The sequence below is a fragment of the Enhydra lutris genome, unplaced genomic scaffold (assembly GCF_002288905.1).
Source record: "Enhydra lutris kenyoni isolate GAN:26980312 unplaced genomic scaffold, ASM228890v2 scaffoldscaffold37, whole genome shotgun sequence".
NCBI classification, from domain to species: domain Eukaryota; kingdom Metazoa; phylum Chordata; class Mammalia; order Carnivora; family Mustelidae; genus Enhydra; species Enhydra lutris.
Window position 1 is genome coordinate 6755949 of NW_019154121.1, and position 21583 is coordinate 6777531.

The 21583-nt window shown below is 45.2% G+C and overlaps 1 protein-coding gene across 1 annotated transcript in view; it reads right to left on the reverse strand.

Moving 5' to 3' along the window:
* The window catches only part of LOC111154520 (angiomotin like 1), a 154510-nt gene that overhangs the window by 60711 nt on the left and 72216 nt on the right, over window positions 1-21583 (reverse strand). Inside the window, exon 5 of the mRNA XM_022514175.1 lies at window positions 3366-3518. Coding sequence (XP_022369883.1) covers window positions 3366-3518 — 153 coding nt within the window. The remainder of the gene's footprint in view (window positions 1-3365; window positions 3519-21583) is intronic.

The window sequence follows — 21583 nt, forward strand, 5'->3', positions numbered from 1 at the left end:
TTTTCCAAAGTTCCTTCTCCTCCCTTACCTCTAGCATCCAGTATTAGCCTGCCAACTCTACCTCTTAAACACCTCTCCTAACCTTTTTCATTCCCCTCCAGTCCCCAAATATATTATTGATAACCACAATGTAACCGTAAGAGCCATTTTAAAAGTACATATGATGCACTGGGTATTGTGCTAAATTCTCTCCATATGTTATTTCATTTATCCCTCAGGTAATCGTATGAGGCACGTATGATCATACGAGACAGATATAATTTCCCTTATCTCACAGATGAGGAGAGAGGCTCAGAGAAGGCGAATGACGGGGGTCACAGAGGTAGGAAGAGCCAGAGTCGGGATCTGACTCATTCTACAAAAAAAGCTGTGTTTATTCCACAACACTGCAAAGCCCATGGTGTCTCATACCCAGACAATTCCAGCAGCCTCTTATCTATTTTTCTGACACTTGGTCCCACCTCCAAACCCACCCTGGAGACCTCAACCTATCTTCCACGTTACCCTGAAAGACTGTTCAACTAGGAAAACCTAACTGTATCACTCCTCTGCAGAAAATTCCTCAGCAGTGAATTACAAGATGAAACTGACATCCTACCCTAGGCTGCAGCAGGTACGGGGAAACCAGCAACAGTTCAGGCCACCACCACTACCTCCCCTCCCAGGCCACTCCTCGGTGAGTGAGTCCAGCAGCACCTAAGACCACATAGCTCCCAGACACGCAAGTTCTCTCCCGCCCCTAGGCTTTCGCTCACGTTCTTCCCTCTGCCGAGAGGGATGCACCTCACCAGGTCTTCTTGGGAAATTCCTAGACATGCTTCAAGTGAGAGCTCACAGCTACTCTGGAGTATAACCTGTCCCACTGCAGCCCAGCAGCCTTGACCCCTCCTCCTAAGCGCCTTCTCCTTTCATACAGATCACCATTAGAACCGGTATTGCAGTAGACAGCAGCGATTATTCACCCAAGACTCTCAGCTTCTTAAAGGCAAGGATCCCGCCAACCCATCCCGGTCTCGCTAGTACACAGAACCCAGTGTGCATGTAATGGGGGATCAAACATTTAAGAATTCCTGCATGAGTGCCATGAAATATAAAATCTGTCCATTTCACAATACTAGTAAGTATTGAGGAAATTACATAGCAGTAGGATAGTAAAAATTCTAGTATTTACTACAGGCGTGACCTTGAGCAAATCACTTACTATCTCTGAGCTCAATCTCCTCATGGGTAAAGGGAGGGAACTGAACTAGATCATCGCCAAGCAGCCTCACTTCTACAATTCCAGGCAATGATGGCTCTGTTTCTATATATACACAGAATACCTTGTCTCCCCCCAAACCATCTTTCTTCCCCAAGGTTGCCTTTTTGTTTGTTTGTTTGTTTGTTTGTTTGTGTTTTCTGTAAGTGGCAGCCTTATCCTATAAGCCATCCAGACAGAAATTTCAGACGTACTTTTGGCCCTTTGTCTCTTTTTCTCTCCACATTTGATCAAGTGCCAAACTAGTTTTTCTTAGTCCGGTAAGATGAGAAAAAATAAAGGTGGTAGGATATGCTTACAAGATATATAAATATATGTATATTGCCCATATACACGTGTGTACCCACAGACACTTGTCATTAGGTTTATGCCTCTATCTTTTTTTAGGCAAGGACTATGAAAGGTCACATCCCTCTTACTCTTTTTGGTATTAAAATATGACAAAAGGTGACACTAGATGACATTTTTAGTGTCTTAGCGATAGTAAAAGACTGCAACCCTAATTTCCATGCCCTCAGCCACTTCCCAGGTGCCTGCTCTCCCTACCACTTGCCGTAGAGGTCTCGAATGGCCTCCTCACATCTCTTGCCTCTGGCCTCTTCTTCCAATCCACACTGCATTTATGATCTATCCTCTTCTACCAGAATTCAAGGACCAGATGGCAGAGTTTTATCTGCTTTCATCACCTGCTATCTCTCCAGTGCTTAGAACACAACCCTGATACAGAGAAGGCATTTAGAAAATAATTGTCCTGCAAATTCAAGAACTTTACAGACTGGGTCCTGAAGCTCCTGACCAGAACTCGGATCATACCGGTTTGCCTCTCCCCTCCCCCCACCCTCCAAATCACACCCCCAAGACCTCAGGCAAGTTACTTGGCTTCTCTGAACCTCTCTCCTCTGGGAAATGGGCAGACTTCATATCTACTCCATAAGACTGCATGTGCAGTAAATTCGAACTTACTCCCTACTTTCCAAGAAAGTATACTGTAACTAAGATATAAGCCCAAAACTCAGCAATAAAAAATTTCAAACACGAAAAACAGGTTATTGGAAGTCCATGTAAGATGAACTGCCAAAGAACTATAATAAGCGATGAAGAACCCAAGGAAAGAGAGATCAGTGTGGGCTTCAGTGGGCCTCACACTCACTGTGCAAATCTTCCCCACCAACCAGTTACATCCAGGCCTTCAGAGAGGTGCTGGAGGTAGAAGGTAAAGAGAACACAGTCCCTGCCCTCAGGATAACTGTTATGAAAGGCTTGTGGCACAAGCGAATTCACATAAAAATAAACATTGTAAACAACTTGAGTAAAAATGCACATAAAAAGACAAATATATTTCCAAAAGATAATGATTTGGGGGAGGGGGGGTTCTCCTCAAGCATGAAAACTACTGAATTTCCTTTTCATAAGCACATTTGCCAAGAACCAGGAGATCCCTCCCTATAGTGCTTTTTGTTTTTGTTTTTGTTTTAAGATTTTATTTATTTGACAGAGAGCAGGAGAGAGAGAGCACACAAGCGGGGGAAGAGCAGAGGGAGAGGGAGAAGCAGACTCACCATGGAGCAGGGAGCCCGATGTGGGGTTCGATCCCAGGAGCCTGGGATCATGACCTGAGTCAAGTGCAAATGCCCAACCGACTGAGCCTCCCAGGTATCCCTCCTTCAGTGGTTTTAAAGATTCCCTTCTAGTTTTACCAATTTATCAATTTTGCCCTCAAAAATAGGCAAGAAGTTTTCACACAGGAATCAGTTCCCTGCCTACTATGGCTTTGAATTTCTTCTGAACTTCTCAATTATTTGCAGAAAGAGATAAAAGTGAAAGCAGAGGAGGAAAAAGTTCTGGAAAAAAATACTGCAAAAACGTATATAGGAATTAGAGAAAAATTGGGGAATAAATGGTATGACTCTCAAGTTCCTACATAAGAACTCTGTCTGTTGAGAGTCACATATTATTATAAAACAGTCTACTGACACCACAGCACAAACATTAAGAATAAGACACCCACCAATAAAAAGACAATCAATAATACAACTGGCCAGTCTGTAAAATCAGAAACATATGATCATCCTGTTTTTCCAACCGAAATGCCAGTAAAAGGACTTACCAACTTTTTCCCTGATGCTACTACCGTTTGCCTCCACTGTCAAAGCAGATGGTTCACGCCTCCCAGAATAGAGCTGGAAGTCGGGGAAAAAGTAGTTGGGGTCTTCCAGAATCGGGGCGGGACTACCGGGGCTGTAACAAACAGGAGGGGGACCTGGGGAAGAAGCAAAGTGCCTATTAGTGCCAATGAAGTCCTCCTCTCCCTCCTTCCTGTGTGACTCACGAGAGCCCACGAGGCATTCTCCCACACTCAACTCGGGGCTGTCTTTTTGATTCAGAAAATTCCAAAGTTAACATTCAGAATTATCGCAAGTCCAACCACCCACCAAAATGACCCGTGAGGTCAAAATAACAACCTACAAGACACATTGAGTGAAGTCATGATGATTTCACACGACCCAGTTCCACGCACCGACAGAAATCACGCCCTCTGCAGAACTGGACAAATCGCAAAGTTCGGGATGGTCAAGGTGGGGGACAGAAAGGACAGGGGTGGGGAGGCCAGAAAAGGAGACTAAAATGAGAAGAGCAGCTGTGTCACCGAAGACATAAAAGACACCAAGAGGGGCTGGCTGTGTCGCCAGACCACTTGTGAGCAAGAGCCTGTCCCAGCCCAGGACAGAGCTCGCAGCCCCACTCAAGGATTCTGGAACCCAAGCGGCAGTGTGAGCCGGGGTCATGGGTTCTGGCTCTCAGCCGAGCGCTGGCCTCTCAGCTCCAATTTCTCTGCTTCACACACAAACCGGAGTGGGCTTCCTGTTCCAATTCAACGTGACACAGCAGTCAACCCTATAGGCACTAAACATGAGATCACACTACAGGAACACTAATACACACACGGAAAGCTGGGCAGCATGGGCCTGGGCTCTCTGCCTTCTCTGCACGGACTTCTCTGCTTCCTTTACTCCAGGGGAAGAATCATGCTTTTGTTGTGTGTGTGTTTTAAGTTAAAATCCTTGACCAAATGATAATTCCATTAAAACAAAAATGTTTCTCAGCTCTAAAATTTTATTTATTTATTTGAGAGAGAGAGAGAGAGAGAGAGACAGAGAGAGAGAGAGAGACCACAAGCGGGGGAGGGGGGAAGGGGGAAGAAGCAGACTCCCTGCTGAGCAGGCAGCCCAAGAACAACACGGGGCTCCAACCCAGGACCTTGGGATCATGACCTGAGCCGAAGGCAGACACTGAACCGACTGAGCCACTCGGGTGCCCCAAATGTTTCTCAGCTTTAACTTCAAACTGATCTCAAAGTAATTTGAAATGTCTTGCTAGGTTTTTTTATCTGCTCCTTTCCCACAAGGCCAAAGCTAGCAGTACCTACTTATTCTGAGGTCAAAGATGGGGGTTGACTCATCAGCCTCCTCAGTGTCTTTACTTCAAAACACAAAGTAATATTTGCCTGCTTGCTCACACCTATCACAGACACGTGTGGACTACAGAGAAAAAAAATATTTATCTTATAAAATTAAAACTGAATCATGTAGTAGTGACTGTCATCTTAAAGATGAACATAAACCAAATCTGAATGACACATTATATGGGGACCAGCCTAAACCTGCAGCTCCAATGCCTATGACAGTATCTGTCAGGGTCTCTTTTTGGCCCACCCACAAGGAGTATCCTGGAAGAAACTAGTTCCCTTCTGGCCTTCACCTTCTATATCTAAAAATCTAAAAGTCTCAGGCTAAAATTAGGAATCACGGATGGCCTGGGTTCTAAAGCAAATCCTGACCTGGCTTCTATGTCAGCATGTGGAAATGTTGTGGGAAATTAGAGAAGAGCAAGATGCAACTTTGGTGGCACATCACAGTCACCACAGAACTTTTAAAATCCTAATACCTGGAGTGCCCAGGTGGCTCAGTCAGCTAAGCATCTGCCTTTAGCTTGGGTCATGATCCCAGGGCGCTGGGATCGAGCCCCACGCTGGGCTCCCTGCTCAACGGAGAGCCTGCTTCTCCCTCTCCCTCTGCCCTTCCCCCTGCTGGTGCTCTCTCACGCTCTCTCTGTATCAAATAAACAAATAAAATCTTTTAAAAATGAAAAAATAAAAAACAAAATCCTAATATCCAAGCTTCCTCCAGATCATTTTATTTAGGTTCTCTGGGGACTGGGCCCAGGCATCTGATTTTTATAGGGCTCCCCAAATGGTTTTTAGTGTGCAGCCAAAGCTGGGAAGCCCTAAGCTGGAGGGCAGAAGAGTGCACCCAGGCAAAAATCCCCAAACATGACAATACCTTTCTGTACCCTCAGCCCCGCCCCCACCAAATCAGCATGAGAGAGTTGAGGACCCACACATTTCAAAAAGAGAGAGTGGTGTTTTCTCATTATGGATCTGGCTCAGGAATGGCATGCGCAAGCATGTAACTCTGGGTGACACCATCTAGGCACGTGACTCAAAATTTTAAGTGAGAACGGAGAGCAATCTGCTAATGAAACGGAGGCCTAATTAAGGGTTATATGTATAAGTGTATATGCCTATAAAGGAATGTGTAGGGTGTGTGTGTATAGGTATAGGCTTTCGATACAGAACCTAGCTAAGAACCTCTGCACTAAGCCATTCTCATCACTACAATGAGACAGGGACCACGGTTACAAGAACCAAGACGCAGCCCCACATACAAGCTGGCCTTAGAACTTCGGACCCTGTCTCCGAAAGCACCCATGAGCAGGCGGAATGGCCGGCCAATATCAACCAATCAGGATGAGGCCCTTCCAACCAATCAAGATGACGTCCTTTCCCCCGCCCCCTCATTAGCAAATTAAACCAGCGTGGGAAGCGGAAGAGGAGCCTTATAGGCTGCAGGACTTCCCTTCTGTTCCAGCCAGTCTAACTTCTCTCTCCTAGTGCTGAGTCTCCCTTCGACTCCAGCTGTAGCCCTGGTTAAGCCTTGTCTGTGCCTTTGATTTTGGGATACAGACTCGTTTCTATCCTTGCGCAGCCCAAGAACCAGTAACAGCAACCCTGGTACAAACTGATTTTCCACACCTTATCCAATGGCCTGGCAAACGAGAGCAGGTTCAACGGCTCCAGGCCACAGAGCATCCGGAGAGCAATCCTTGAAAGCGCCCCCTGTCCCCACATCAGCAGAGAAGGCACCAGAGATACGCCGCCTTTCACCATTTGGCTACGGGCCTCGTTATTATGAAAGCGCGAAAGCACTTCGCACACACCCGCAGACTGAGGGACAGGATGTCCAACCACATATCAACAGTCACTTAAGACGGCTTTTTTTGTACACTTGGGTGTCCCACGCATTCCCAGAGAGTCCCGTTCCCACTGCCGCCCCCCACTCCTGGGAGCTGCAGAAAGAGCCCAGCAGATGACCAGATGGGCCCTGCAGATAGGCGGGCCTGGTATCGTTGCTTCACTAAGCCAAGTGAACCAAGCGAACTCGCCCAGCCTGACACACCCACTGAATCAAGCTCTTTGTAGCTTCCTCGCCTGTCAGGCAAGATAAAATGACCGGAATGTGTGTCACTGGGTCTGCGGGCCGCAGATTCCTGGGCTATATGGCAAAAATGAAAGCGAGGCCTCGCCCTTAATCCCACAGGTACATAATCCTTCCCCTCCTACACTAGTTCAGAATCTTCACTAGGAACTCCTGCAGCAAAAACTGAGGCTCTTTTCTTACGTGAAGTCAGGGTACACCATCTACCCCATGGGGTCAAGGCTACCTGACATGAGGAACTGGAAGGAAACGCGTGACACACGACAACATAAGAGGGGGAAGGCTGTGGGCTTTGTTAGTGTTCTCCACACCCAGGAGCAAGGCTGGGAGAACCCACGGACACTTCCAGATACCTCTCCCACCGGGGGAGCCCCTGCAAGGCCTGGCTCCTGTCCAGGGCCCCAGGCAGGGTAGTGGTTTTAGGGCAGTGTACAGCCAATCAGGGATCCCCACATGCTCAAAGGTGTGTTAGGCGTCTGTGAGGTTGCCCCAGGGGGCATTTCCACACGGGGTCCTCCGGACTTACTGACTTACAGTAGTAACCTGCTTCTTTCAAGCCGATCTTTGTTCCCGGGAGGCCACCGACACAGCTTTAGTCTACAGGGGCAAGAGGCACGAGCAATGGCAAACAAGCTAAGGCCAGTGTAAAGGAGTGAGCTCTCTACAGCGTCTCCCTCTGCGGGGGGCGCGCGGGCAGGTCCTAGGGCTCCTGACGGAGGGCCAGGGATCTGTCCATGCTGTGCTCCACAAAGGGTGAAGTTCTGGAATTCTGGCTGGAGCAGTCGACATTTCTGTCTCATCTTGGCTCTGATCCATCTCACCAAGAACGGTCCCCTTCTTTACCAAATCCACATGTCTGTGTCAACAAGAAGAATCCTGTGGGGCTCTCTCTGAGAGTGACTGCTTCTGGCTTATTTTTGAAGCTCCCTTCCCATTATGGTTTTATGCTGTTACTTTCTTTGTACCTGTCCCGAAGCCTTTAGGTAATGCAACCCTGGACAAGACTTTTTTTTTCCCTTACTCAATATAGCCGTAACAAAGGGCCTCATTGTTGAAGGGAAAATGAATTAAGGGAAAATGACGTGAGTTTTCTGGGGGTAGGCAAGAGGCAGAAGAACCCTGGTGACCTCATCTGCTTCACCTCCACCACAACCAGTTTCTTCCCTGAGATCAGATCTTGAATCTGCAAAGAGGCTGATAGAACAGGCTCAGAAGTGTCCTTTACGTTTAGACACCAGAAGACATTCCAACAGTCACTCGACTATCACCCAGCACTCACAGAGCTGGGAAATCTCCCGTCCTTAAATCCCACTTCTAAGCATGCCACTTGCTGGCACATAACTGTTCTAGCTATAGCTTCAAGGCCAAATTCTGTTTGGATTTCAAGGCTGCCTACTACAGCTCCCCACCCTGCTGTTAACAGCCTTGATGGTCCACTTGGCCTCCCCACGTCCCGTGATCATGTCACCCCATTTTCCAAGTTCCAGCTGGGAATCCCATCCCCTGGCTTCACACTCCACTCCCCAAGTCCTTCACAGTTCACCCCAACAAAACTCACTATACCTCCTGTCGACCACCCCCCCCACACACACATAATGGCTTTCCTTCCCTCAACTATGGCTATTATGAGGTGAATCCCACAACTTAGCATTTAAACATCAACTACCTAGTATTTAACAGCAGTCATTTAAAGATTTTTTTTTTTAATTTATTTATTTGACAGACAGAGATCATAGGTAGGCAGAGAGAGGGGGGAAGCAGGCTCCCTGCTGAGCAGAGAGCCCAATGCAGGACTCCATCCCAGGACCCTGGGATCATGACCTGAGCCACAGGCAGAGGCTTTAACCCACTGAGCCACCCACACGCCCCTGTTTTTCGTTTGTTGTTTTTTTTTTTTTTTTTAAGATTTTATTTATTTGAAAGAGGAAGAGCGAGCCGAGCTGCGTGAAGGGCAGAGGGAAAAGCAGACTCCCTGCTGAGCAGGGAGCCAGATGTGGGGCTTGAACCCAGAACTCCCGGATCATGCCCTGCAGTGAAGGCAGACGCTCAGCCACCTGAGCCACCCAGGCGCCCTTGTAACAGAGATTTTAAACACAGTAACAAACAACTGTGGACTTCTACCTTCCCTTCAAAGAGCTAAGGAATTTGCTGAGTGTGCCAGCAGCCTCAAAGTTAAATGTAAGCAACCAAGCCTGATTTGGGCAGATCTGGAGGCTTTTCTGGGGGAGTGGGATACTCTGCTCAGGGAAACGGACGCCCTAGAAACAATGTTTAGAAGCGGCCTCAGGAGCCCATGACTAGGACCTGAAAAAGAAAGGCAAGTCTGTTCACAAGTCCTCTTAAGAGACCAAACTAGCTCATCTGAGTTAGCCAATTCCCACTTCAGGAACCTGAGATCGGCATGAAGCAAAGACAGGTGAGAGCGCCCTGTTCTAGAACACGTGCACACAACACACACGGTTTTAAACAGGAAGCAGAATCTCCATGCAATGGAAGAGCTCTTTCCCCAAGGAACCATTATCTGAAACCCAAGATGGGGATGGGGATGGGGACGGGTGGGAGGGAGGAAGATTTCCAAGATTCCCAACCCTTGTATGATATCATCTTTCTTGGCACCAAATGTGGATTCTAATCCCTGCACCAATCTGTCTGTTGTAGAAAACAAGGAAAATAATAAATACACTACTAGCTACTTAATTGAGACTTTCTCAAAGTGGAATTTGTGATTAATAACTTTAAAGCCATGCGACGTTTAACTTTGTAATGCTTATTTAGAAATATCTGAGAATACTAGCAGTATGAGCCAAAATGCAGAATATATGCTTAACCTTTAAAGTAACAATTGAGTTCAGCAGGGCACTGTGCTAGGAGCTAAAAACCGCAAGAAATGAGTAAGAACGTCCTTGGTCTCAGGATATTATGACCCAGCTCTGGAGACCAACGTGCACACATACAACTACCCGAATTTCCCTGCAGACTCAGTGCTCTACCAAAGGGACACACAGTTACCCAAAAGTAACTCATCACTACCTGTTGACTAGGGAGGCAAGATGGAGCTGAAATGACAAGGAGTAAGACACAGGTGAGCAGAACAGGCAAAAATGAGGAGGATATTAATCCACTGGGGCGTGAGGAGAGGGTGCTAAGGAGGAGAGAGCAACACAATGTGGTTCAAGGAGAAGCACAGGGCCTGAGTCATGGAAGCATTTCATCTCTAAAAGGAATGGAGAGTTCCGTGTCACTCGGGTATGGGTAGGGAGGAGGATGACTCAGAAGTCAGTATTTAAGGGAGCTTCTTAAAAGCCTTTTAAATTTTAGTACATTATTTTCCTAACACTAGAGAAATGCAAAATAATTTCGAGATTAGGTGATCCAACTGCCAATGGCTACTGACCATATTCCTGAGAGTCAATCACCTCTAATTAAATGCTTTTAGTGTTAGGGAACCCTGAACTCACTACGTAAACCTTGAGGGTAGGTTCCATCTCCCATTACGGAAGCCGGAAGGTTCTAGCAACTAGGACACCCTCAGCTCAGTCAACTGGATTTTCCATCCAAAGACTTTGAATCTTGACGAAATGACACAAAGACAAATGGTGTTGATCAAATGCCGGCGGTACTGTTACCACAGCAGTCCAGGGCCAGCCGTGGTTGGCTCTGGAGGCCCACGCTCACAAGACGGATGGCACATCCCTGGCTGGGTTCCCGGTGAATTTTCACCTCAGCTCCTGCCCATTTTCTGGCCCTTCCTGTCCATTTGTGAGCTGACTGATATACTTCCGATAAATCCCTCTTTTTGCTTACGTTAGCCAAAATCACTTTGTGCTTACAATCAAGAACTTCTGAGAGAGACTTACATTTAAAATAATGAAATGTTCTGTCCCTGCTCATAATAACTGAGCATTGTTTATATCCCACGTCCTACATGACTTAGCACCATCTGCCTTGGCTTCCAGTAACTCGCCTCTATAGCCCCAGGTACCCTTCACACAAACCCTAAAGAAACTTGAGTTCCCCCCAAAGTTTCCCTCATCCAGAGGGCCTTTCCTTCCAAGTGAGTCGGAAAACTCTTACTTGGGCACATACCAAATGCTCAGATACACAGCTGACTCTCCAGAGTCTTCTGGAGCTCTACTCCAGGGCCACGTCCTCTGCGAAGCCATCACCCCACCCGCATATGCTTATGGGCTATTCATTTGTGCTCCCATCATGGTCCATGCAAATTTATGCCACCATTCAACCACCTACATATTTGGTTTATATTTTTCTCCCTCCCCCGGCCCCATACGTTGATTAACAGCTGATGATGTCTTATTTGCTTTTTTTTTTTTTTAAAGATTTTTTATTTATTCATTTGACAGATAGAGATCACAAGTAGGTAGAGAGACAGGCAGAGAGAAAGGAGGAAGCAGGCTCCCCGCTGAGCAGAGAGCCCGATGCGAGGCTCGATCCCAGGACCCTGGGATCATGACCTGAGCCGAAGGCAGAGGCTTTAACCCACTGAGCCACCCAGGCGCCCCTTATTTGCTTTTTTATCCCCAGTTTCTAGCAGAAATAAAATCATAGTAAATGCTCAATACACATGTATTGAATCAATAAATCATCTGCGTATGTTTACTGTACCTGGTAGTTTCTAGCACATAAGGGGCATTGATAAATATGCATTAATAGAATTAGGGTACGTTTTAAAATAACCAGTTACAAACATACTCTTAATTCTATAGACCTTAGCTCAAAGATGATTTTGTCTTTTTCAAACTAATCAGGAGACCAAGGCTTGGTAAAAGCTACTGGGGAACAAAACAAAACAAAACAAAACAAAAAAACAAACAAACAAACAAAAAAAAAAAAACGAGAGAAAGCCACCTAGTGCTAAAAGAGGTTAATTACAAGTGTACATGGATACAAGTGTCCTGTTCCTACAGGGGCTCTGTACAGGAAGTAACAGCATCCCAGGGATTCTGCAGCTGGGGCACAAAATCACACTTAGAGGAAAGTGCTCCTGCATCCTGCTCCCCCTGCAGGTGACCCCTGTGTCCTGGCATTTGTGCTCCAAATGCAGCCTTTGGCTCCTGCTCCTTCCATAGGTCTGGGAGCAGGAACAGTCAGAAGACTCCTACGGGAACCTGTCCCCCACCCTAAGAAAAAGGAATCAGCCCAGTCCTAGCTATCACACAGAGTCAGCACAGGCACATGAGAGCAGCCCATACTAAAAAGACTGTAACTACAAAGAGAAAATCATTTTTTAATTTTGGACTTTAACAGAAAATCCAAATGCTACTTAAATACCTTGACTCAAATTGTACGTAGTATCATAATGCGTATTTCATGTTGATATATTTGGTATTTATCCTATCTAAAACTCTAAGTACCTGGACTCCAGAAATTCTTTTCTTCAGATAAGTTAAAAAAACACTTCATTAAGGTGTGATTGCCATTTAAAAAGATGTGCATATTGAACGTGTATAACTGGACAAGTCTGGGGATAAATATACACCCACAAAGCCATCTCCATCATCAGGGTCACAGACATATCCATCACCTGTCCCCTCCTACCTCCTTTATTAATCTGTGTGTGTGTGGTAAAAACACTGCACACATGATCGACCCTCTCAGCAAGTGTTAAGTACAAAGTACAGCATTAATAGCTCTCAGCTCTACACCATACAGACCTCTAGAACGGTGTACTCTGATAAAATAATAAGTAAGCCCTTTGCTTAACTAAATAACTGAAATTTAAATAATCTTTCTTTAATCTCAGGACCATAATAAAGGTATTCTTGTAGGTGCCCCTGGAACACGTTACGTTCCCACTGAGAGAAAAAAACAAAAATTAACTCACTAGCATGTGAGCTCCATTGCTTAAATGTGTTTCCATCACTGCAGGCAGACAGTAAGTATTAATATTTTCTGAACAAAGGGAAACAGGATGAAAAGTCTTAAAATAAACCCCAAGACACAAGACAGCAACATGAACGCGTGTCTACGCTTCTCCAGATTCCCTCTGCTGCCCGCACCGAGGAGAGGAGTGGCTGGGACACCTCTGGCCTGCCCCCAGCTTCCTCTGGCTCTTGGGGTCCTGTTCGAGAAGCACTGCAGCTGCAGGACAAGGCATGTCTGTCGGGCAGCATCTCTCCCGGGGACTGGGGCTTCTTCTACTCACTCCCCTCAAAAGTCAACATGGCCTCGTAAGTGGACTTCATGATTTAAAGCAACCAGTGTTCCCCAAGAAACAAAACATGCCTCCAGTATTAAAAGTAAAATCAATGGTGGTAGGAGCTCCCACTTGTTGAGGGCTTAGGAAGTATAGGGATGATACAAAAATCCCTACGTTTAATTATCACCGCCCTATTCCCATTTTGTAGCGAGGGAGACTAGGCTCACAGCAGTTAAGTAACGCCCAGAGGCACAGAACTAGGCAGCAGCACAGACAAAATCAGAGCTCTTTCTGTGATGCTATTCTGCCATCCAAAACTCCCCAACCAAAGTGCGCTTAATTCTGAGTCTTTTACTCCTTCCTAATTTCTTACATTAAAATGAGGGGCGTTTTAATGATATGCTCTTGCTTGTGGAAAATGGGGAAAGGTACTGGGAAAAGTGCTTTCCCTGAGTATACGAAGCAGAGAAGTAACCAGAGCTATTTTATTTGTGTTATTTTTCGTAAAAGCTTACAGTAAAAATAGCACCCTCCCTGCCAATCACCAGAACACCAAGGCGATTGATGAAGCCACCGTCCTCGTCCCTTCCACTTGGCCGCCTATTCTTTTTACCATGGGGTCTCCCCTCGAACAATGAATCCCAAACCTGAGCTCGATTCACGGTAGCCGTGGTACATGTTAAAAATGTCACTTCCGAGCCCCACCATATTGCACCTGTCAATCAGGATCTCCACAGGTGCAGACCAGAAATGAATTCTTCGCTGTCGATTTGACTGCAGGGTCCGATGTAGGAAGCGGATACCTCTCTGCCATACGAGGGCTGACACGCCACGTGCACTCTGGAACAGCGGTGATAAACCGAAACTCTGTACATCGGTCACAGCTGAAGCCAAAGCGTGATGGGTCTGATGAACCCAAATGAGTAAATACAGGCAGTGACTCTTCCTATAACAGGCCAATGAGCCTGCACTGACTCTTTTGGTAAAAAATTCTGTGAGTAAATTTGTGGCTTTTTAGTAGGTTCAGATTTGAAGTCAACAGTTTCAGCGCTCCTAGATTTCATAATTGTTTAAACCTGAATGACTGGGTCAGAGGATATGACCATTTCAGTTACATCTAAACTATCGTGATTAAGATACAATAAAGTGACTGCAGCAAAAAATGCATCTAGTGCACCACGATGACAATAGGCCTGTGAAAATGCCTACCGTCTTATATGACACGTGCTTGCTAACTCAAAAATCACACAGCCACCTATGCCACCAAATCATGTGAGATAAGCCCCTGCTGAATTTTATACAGAAGAAAGGCACAGAATGTAACATTATAGAGCAGGACGGGACACACACATTATCCCGGGTAATTCTCACATCTCTGAGAATCAGGTCTCCGTATCTCCTCTTTACCTTGTTTAGGTTTAAACAAAAACAGAAGTAACATGCTCTAGGTCACAGAGCTCACAGCCCTAGGGCTGAGATGCAAATTCAACTGTGACTGTTCCAAGGCATCCCACAGAACTTCAATGTATTTTAAAGCCTAGATATCTGCGGTAGTATTTGGTTTCCTTATAATTCCTATCCCTTACCAAACACCACGCATGGGTCTGTGGACTTCATGAGCAGCAAAATGCAGAATTACACAGTCATTCATTCACTGATTCCTTCCACAAGATCTAGGACACCGAGCATCTTCCAGGCGTGAGTCAGTGCCTGGTACGGGGAACTAATTATGGCAGGCTAGTGAGAGAGGCAGACACAAAGGCAGACAATTGCCCAACAGCGCACAAATGCAGTGACCCAGGCAGGCTCAAGGTAGCATGGGGTGGTAAGCAGATACCAGTGTCCAGGTCCATCTCAGGGCACACACACTGGATTCTGGAACTCTGCTGAGGAGCTACCCTTACCTCTTTCTTCTCATCGGCCTGGAGGTCTGGGATCACGGACATCCCCGTAAACAATCTGTCAAGAGCTATGGTTTCTCCCTAGGTCTATAAGAACGTACACATGCTAACTACACGGACCTCACAACTCTATGAGGATTACCCTCATTTCTCAGACACAGCAACTAACGCACTGTTGCCTAAAGTCACACAGCTAGTAAAGGGCAAAACCAGGATGCAAGCCCTGGGGGTGTGACTCAGAATGTACGCAGTGTTTACTCTTATACCAACAGCGCTCAAACTTTTTGGTTTTAGGATCTCTTTTACACTCTTAAAAATTATTGAGGGCCCAATAAGCTATTGTTTATGTGGGCCATATCTATCCGTATTTATTATGTTAGAAAATGAAACTGAGAATTATTAAAATATATTTCATTTAAAAACAATAATAATAAACCCACTAAGTGACATGAAATATTTTTTATGGAAACTCATTTCAAAAAAACAACTCATTTCTAAAACAAAAAGCAGCGAGAACGGTTATTATTTTATAATTCTGCAAACTAATGTCAGGCTTACAAGACTGCTGGATTCTCATATCTGCTTCTGCTGTCAGTCTGTTGTGTGATTTTTAGCTGAAGCAGGGGAAGGAAATCTGGCCTCATTCAAATATGTAATTGGAAAAAGGAGCAGTATCTTGATAGCCTTTCCAGATAATTGTCACTATCCTTTGAAATAATACCAAAACTCAACAAGTGCTAATTTCTTAATGGTGATTGCAATGTGAAATACTAAAACTATCTCAGTGACTTCGTCTTGGATATTCTTCTAAATTCTAAATTCGATCACATTTGTCCATCTCTTACTTTGGAGGAAACGTTCTTTATCCATGATTTCATAACTTCATACATTGGTCATTTGGAAAATAATGGTCCACTGAACTATGCAAATCTTCCATACATGGAAATATTTCAAGTATGTAACATCAACAAAACCACATTTGTTAATACACCATGGACTGCGATCATCAGAAAAGTCTTTTGTGTTTAGGAAGCTGTCAAGCTCATAGTGGCAAATCCAAATTTCCCAAAATTCTAATTTTCACTTGAAATTTTCTAATTTTCACTCTCCATTTCATCACACAAGGCATTAAAAAGGTGTAGCTGAGGTTGGAGATTTAATAAAACTAGTACCTGTACTGCTTCAACAAGAACGGTCTTAAGCAAAGCAGGCTTTTTACAGCGTGTGCTGGTGAGGGACAGACAGACCACTAGTAGCGTCGGTGCCACGGCTTTGAACCATGCGGAGGCACATGCAGTTTCACCCAGCATTGCTTCTACACCATCAGTACAAATGTCCGTGCAGTCAGAGGCACATGTGTGTTACTGTTACTGTGAAGGTGGTTTTTACGAACCCCCAGGGTTCCACAGAGCACACTCTGAGAAACATGGCTCTACATGCTATAGCCTCTTCTATGGGGAAGGGGCCAAAAGATGGGAAACTTAGAGACCTTTAAGATGAAAACGGCTACAAATCAGTTATAACTGACAGCGAACTGCCTCCCTCCCAAGCAAAGAGAGGTGCCCACAGGCCCCAAAAGTGGTGAAGCTTGAAGACACACAGAGGCCCTTTGATATAAAGCACTGTTTGAACTCTGTCAGACGAACGGACTCCAACAACTAAAGAAAATGTATCCGAGGAGAGGGAGCAGCTTCTCTAGGAAACACCTGCACATGAATGCATCTTCTTGCCCTTGAGGGATTTTCATAAAAGGGAATACAAATCAACAATGATATTTCACTAGAAAAAAAGGCTCCATGGAATTACTTTTGGGAGGTGGGGAGAAAAAAAACTGTAATAACTTGCCCAGCAGGAAGTCAGGCAGTCCTGGGACAAAGGGAAGGATGTTAAGACATGATGAGTGAGGAGAAAAGAGGATGATGCTGTCAAGCCAGAAGACCCGAGTCTTAAAAGATTTAAAGAATAACAGCGATATCCACCAAATGGCAGAGATAGAGGAGGAAATATCCACCTAATGGAAAGAAAAGAAAAAGGGGCCAATTTTTTTGGTTTTGTTTTGGCAAATCTGCTACTAACGTAGTGTCAGAATCCAGGCTCTGTGATTTATTACCTTCGCAAACAGAGCAAATGAGTTAACTTCTTGGTGCCCGTTACCTTATCAGTAAATGGAGACAGCAATTAGACCTACTACATAAGACCGTCACAAAGATTAAATAAGACAGAGCAATGACGGTGTTCCAGCACATGGTAAGTGTTCAGTACATTTTAGCTTCTGTTTATGAGAATGGGGAAATGGAACAGGAATCAATGATATAAATTTCACTTTCAAGAAATGATCAAATCAGGGAGCTTTTTAAAAACAGCAAGATGCCCAAGCAGATCAAAGATGAAGACATTAAGGGCAGCTCTCTCGGGTCCCCCCGCCCCTCTTTGGGGAGTTTTGTACTATCACTTTTCTATCTCTCAATAAACTTTGCTGCCCACCAGAAAACACACACACACCAACACACACACACACACACAGAAGAAAACATTTAAACTTTCGTTTAGGTCAGACTGTTCAGCAAACTGACAAACTAGACTAAAATTACATTTTCAATTTTCCAAGCACTTGGGTTGAGAGATCTTAAAATATACCCTTTCTCTGAAAATAAGCTTACTGGTGCAACCTTAGTATCAGAGACCAAAACAAAAGCATACATGGTGTCATCCAAAGATTCTTCAAAACTCCTAACTTGTCTGTCACCTTGGCATGCAAGTCAAGGGCTAGCTGACCTGGAGAGGGATCAGGAACCAGGCTCTAACATGAACAGCTCAGCTGCCTAGGAAACTCCTCTTCAGACAGAACACTGGGACGGACAGGTGGTGGGGAGAATCTGTCCTCTCTCCTAAGCATTACAAATAAGAAGGGAAAAACCTCTCTTCTTATTCCACAGTGAATTTTCCATAATGAACCCTTCTGGAAATTGTGAATCTCAGGTCTGAATCAAACACAAAGGTCAACTAAGCATTGATTTCACTACTGCATTGTTGAGCTTTAAGCTTTGTTTAAAGGAGATACATAATTATTTTTTGGAGCTATAGTTATTGATAAAAACATCATACTCAGCAGTGAAAAACTGAGAACTTTCCTTTAAGATCAGGAAAAAGACAAGGATGTCGTCTCTTACCACTCTAATTCAACACAGCACTGGAAGTCCTAGCCACAGCAATCAAACAAGAAAAAGAAATAAAAAGCATCCACATGGGTTAAGTAAGTAAAACTGTTACTATGGGCAGATGACATGATACTATATAGAGAAAACTCTAAAGATGCTAACCAAAAAACTATTATTACTGGGAAGTGAATTCAGTAAAGCTGCAGGATAAACAGAATTAAGAGTCCGGGGACTGGTTTTGTTTTGTTTTTGTTTTAACTTCTTAAGCAGAAAGAGTAAACAACACATCATAGATTCCTAAATGCTTTTTCAACATTAAACAGACTTTACAAACAAATCATGATGCATAAATAGCACTAATTTTCCTCTCTTCTTCCCAGATTGTACAACTCACTCAAATCAAAGAGGAAACTGAAAGGCAAATGCAGACACAATCCGTGCTGTTGCCACAGGACCCCTTGACACAGCCCCACCTGATGGTTTCCAAGGGCTCCCCTCCCTCATCTGGGAGGACCTACGGAATCTGATCTGGTTCCTGCTGCACACATCTGTCACAGTTCCAGCCACACAAGCTTCCTTAAGTTCCTCAAAAGCCCCACAGATGAACACATCAAAACCAGCCATTAGATCTACATCCCGCATTCATATAGGACATTCAATCATACTCACTCAATTTAAAGAGATTTCTAGAGTGAGACAGCCCCACGCTTCTAGTAATTCCTTGGTTGCATCTATAGCCTCCATTTCCTCCCAAGCTCCCTGGCACAAAACACAAAACCCATGCTTCTAGAAGTTGTGATATCTTTAACTGAAACCCATTCCCTCTTAATCAGTTCACAGCAAAGATAAAATAGTTGAAAGGCAATTCCAAATTGTTCCTCGTCCTCTTCACACAGCAGAATAAACCCAGTTCAGTTTGCCTTCTGTTTTCTAATCCCTTACTCCATTATATCCCTTTTAGAATCCAAATTCCATGGGAGCGAAGGATATATATCCCACACTTCATCCAGTTCCATGCACATGACAGACCCTCCAATGTTGGATGGAGGACTGTATCCTTGTATTGTGTCCTCATCAAATTCTCCATCTGAGGGGCACCTGGGTGGCTCAGTGGGTTAAGCCTCTGCCTTGGGCTCAGGTCATGATCTCAGGGTCCTGGGATGGAGCCCCACTTCAGGCTCTCTGCTCAGCGGGGAGCCTGCTCCCCCCTCCCCGCCACCCCACCTGTCTCTCTGCCTACTTGTGATCTCTGTCAAATAAATAAATAAAACCTTTAAAAAAAAATTATCCACCTCAGTACTGACTGGTACAGTCCACAGTCCCCAGCTCAACAGATACTCAACTGGGCGGTGAATGCTTCTGTATCCCAATTATTGCCTAATTTATAATCTATCCAACAAATGAGAAATGTCATGTTTCCTAATGTGCAACATATTCCTTCCTTAAGGAATATTAGGAATATTCCTTTAAAATATTTGGAAGTAAATTCAATGAGAATATTTGTAATTACTACCCAACTACTAAATTTAATACTATAAAATCTGTCCACTTTACGAGCAAGTTTAATAACACATAACACATTTTATGTTCCTAAACTAATAAAGTGACCTTAGTCACGTAATAACTGCCATTAAAATATAAATATTTGTATTCATCTCACTTTGTTTCTCCAAATTCCTGGAATCTATTTTGAAGAAAGTTGAGGGGCGCCTTGGTGGCTCAGTGCATTAAGCCTCTGCCTTTGACTCAGGTCATGATCTCAGGGTCCTGGGATCGAGACCCCCATCAGGCTCTCTGCTTACTGGGGAGCCCACTTCCCCTGCTCTCTCTGCCTGCTTCTCTGCCTACTTGTGATCTCTCCGTCAAATAAATAAATAAAATCTTCAAAAATAAAAGAAAGAAAGAAACTTCAGAATTTCAGAAAATTTTACTTCTAAACTCAGGACTAAGATAATCCGTATCTCAGAGTAGATATTTTTAGATCTTACATTCTTGATTGGGGGGGTAAATACTTAATGGGATCAAATCTCAAAGTTAGCTAAAGTAAATGTACTCCCCACTTTTCACGCAACTGCTCATTTATGATCTAGCTGGCCAATCACGACCACAGGAAGGTAAGTCTGCCAAGGTCATGCCCTTTTGCAAGCCTCCTGCTTATTATCTGACAGCCCCATTATATCTAAGGTTTGTGTAAGTGGTTTTGTGATACTGTTTACATTACTTTCCCAGGTGTCTTAATTTAAGCTAATTTGATTTCAGAAGACATTTTCTGGTGTTACATGTGTTCTGCAGTGAATTTAATGCTGTTCCCTAGGTACCGTATCCACTGGTTTCCATAATTCTGAGAGAACATGCTTGCTAGACCCTTTTGCTATTTTTCCTCCTCCTTGATCCCCCATTGCCCAAAAAAGATCCCAGACAGACAATCTCATCTGCCCTTCTATCTTCCGACCTTTTCCCACATAACCAAGATGAGCAATCAACCGATAGCTGCAGTGAGATTTAGAGACTGGTCCCTCAGGAAACAGGGCCCTGCCAAGTTTCATATTTCCCCCTTCCCCCCCAACCCTGTAGAGAGAGGGGGCTTACCCTTCAGAAACTTGGTTCTCAGAGTCCTTCCAAGTACAGTTCACATCAGGAAGGAAAAGGCCTGCGTCACCCCTGTCTTTGGGGGTCACATTCCTGGGTCACACTAACCAGAGCAGCCCTTACGGCGGAGAAGCAGCAGTTCAATGCGAGAGGCCTCCTTCCTCCCTGGCTCCCGGCCACCGGGCCGGGCAGAGCCCCACCTAAGGCAGGAAGCAAAGCGGGCCTGGAAGACAAGATACCTATCACCCTCGTCTTGCTCTGCCTGTTCTGAGAAGGGTGGAGGAAAGCAGGAAGGGCGGGGCAGATCAGAAGAGGTGCAGGAGAGCAGAAGTGGGAAGACCTGTTGTGTGGCTGGGAGGGTTCCAGAAGCTCCGTAAGGAGCCCGGAAGCACCCAGCGTGTGGACATGCAAAGCAAGGAGACGGATGCACAAAGTATTTGGGAAGTCAGTGCAAGGAGCTGGAGGTGGGGAAGGGAAAGGACCTTACAGCTTACAGAACCCTCTGAAAGGAAGCAACTATCAGGATGAGGCAGGGAGGAACGGTATCCGAGCAAGTCCAGACACCGGCCGAAGGCCCGCCTCCTGCCTCTTGTTGACAAAGGCTGGGACAAGAGTGGAACCCACCCAAGGCGGAGGAGCCCAGGCTGGCCCTAGATCCTCCCCGGGACAAAGACCTCTGGGGCTAACTCCACACTCGCATTTCTGTTTGCTTCTCTCAAGGACCACACCCCCGGGAGAACCCCAGCGATGGAATCAAAGCCGCAGACATCCCTAGAAGCAGTAGATACCCCTTGATACAGCCAGCTAACCTGGTAAGTGCTACCCCCAGCATAAGCCAAACGCCTTGCTGACCCTCTAAATGAGATGAGCCTCCAAAAACGAGGTTCATGTTGACAGGCGAGTCGCCCTGCGGTATCGTCTCCCAGTTGGTCCACACAGGACTTCAAGGGAGAAGTGATTCATTT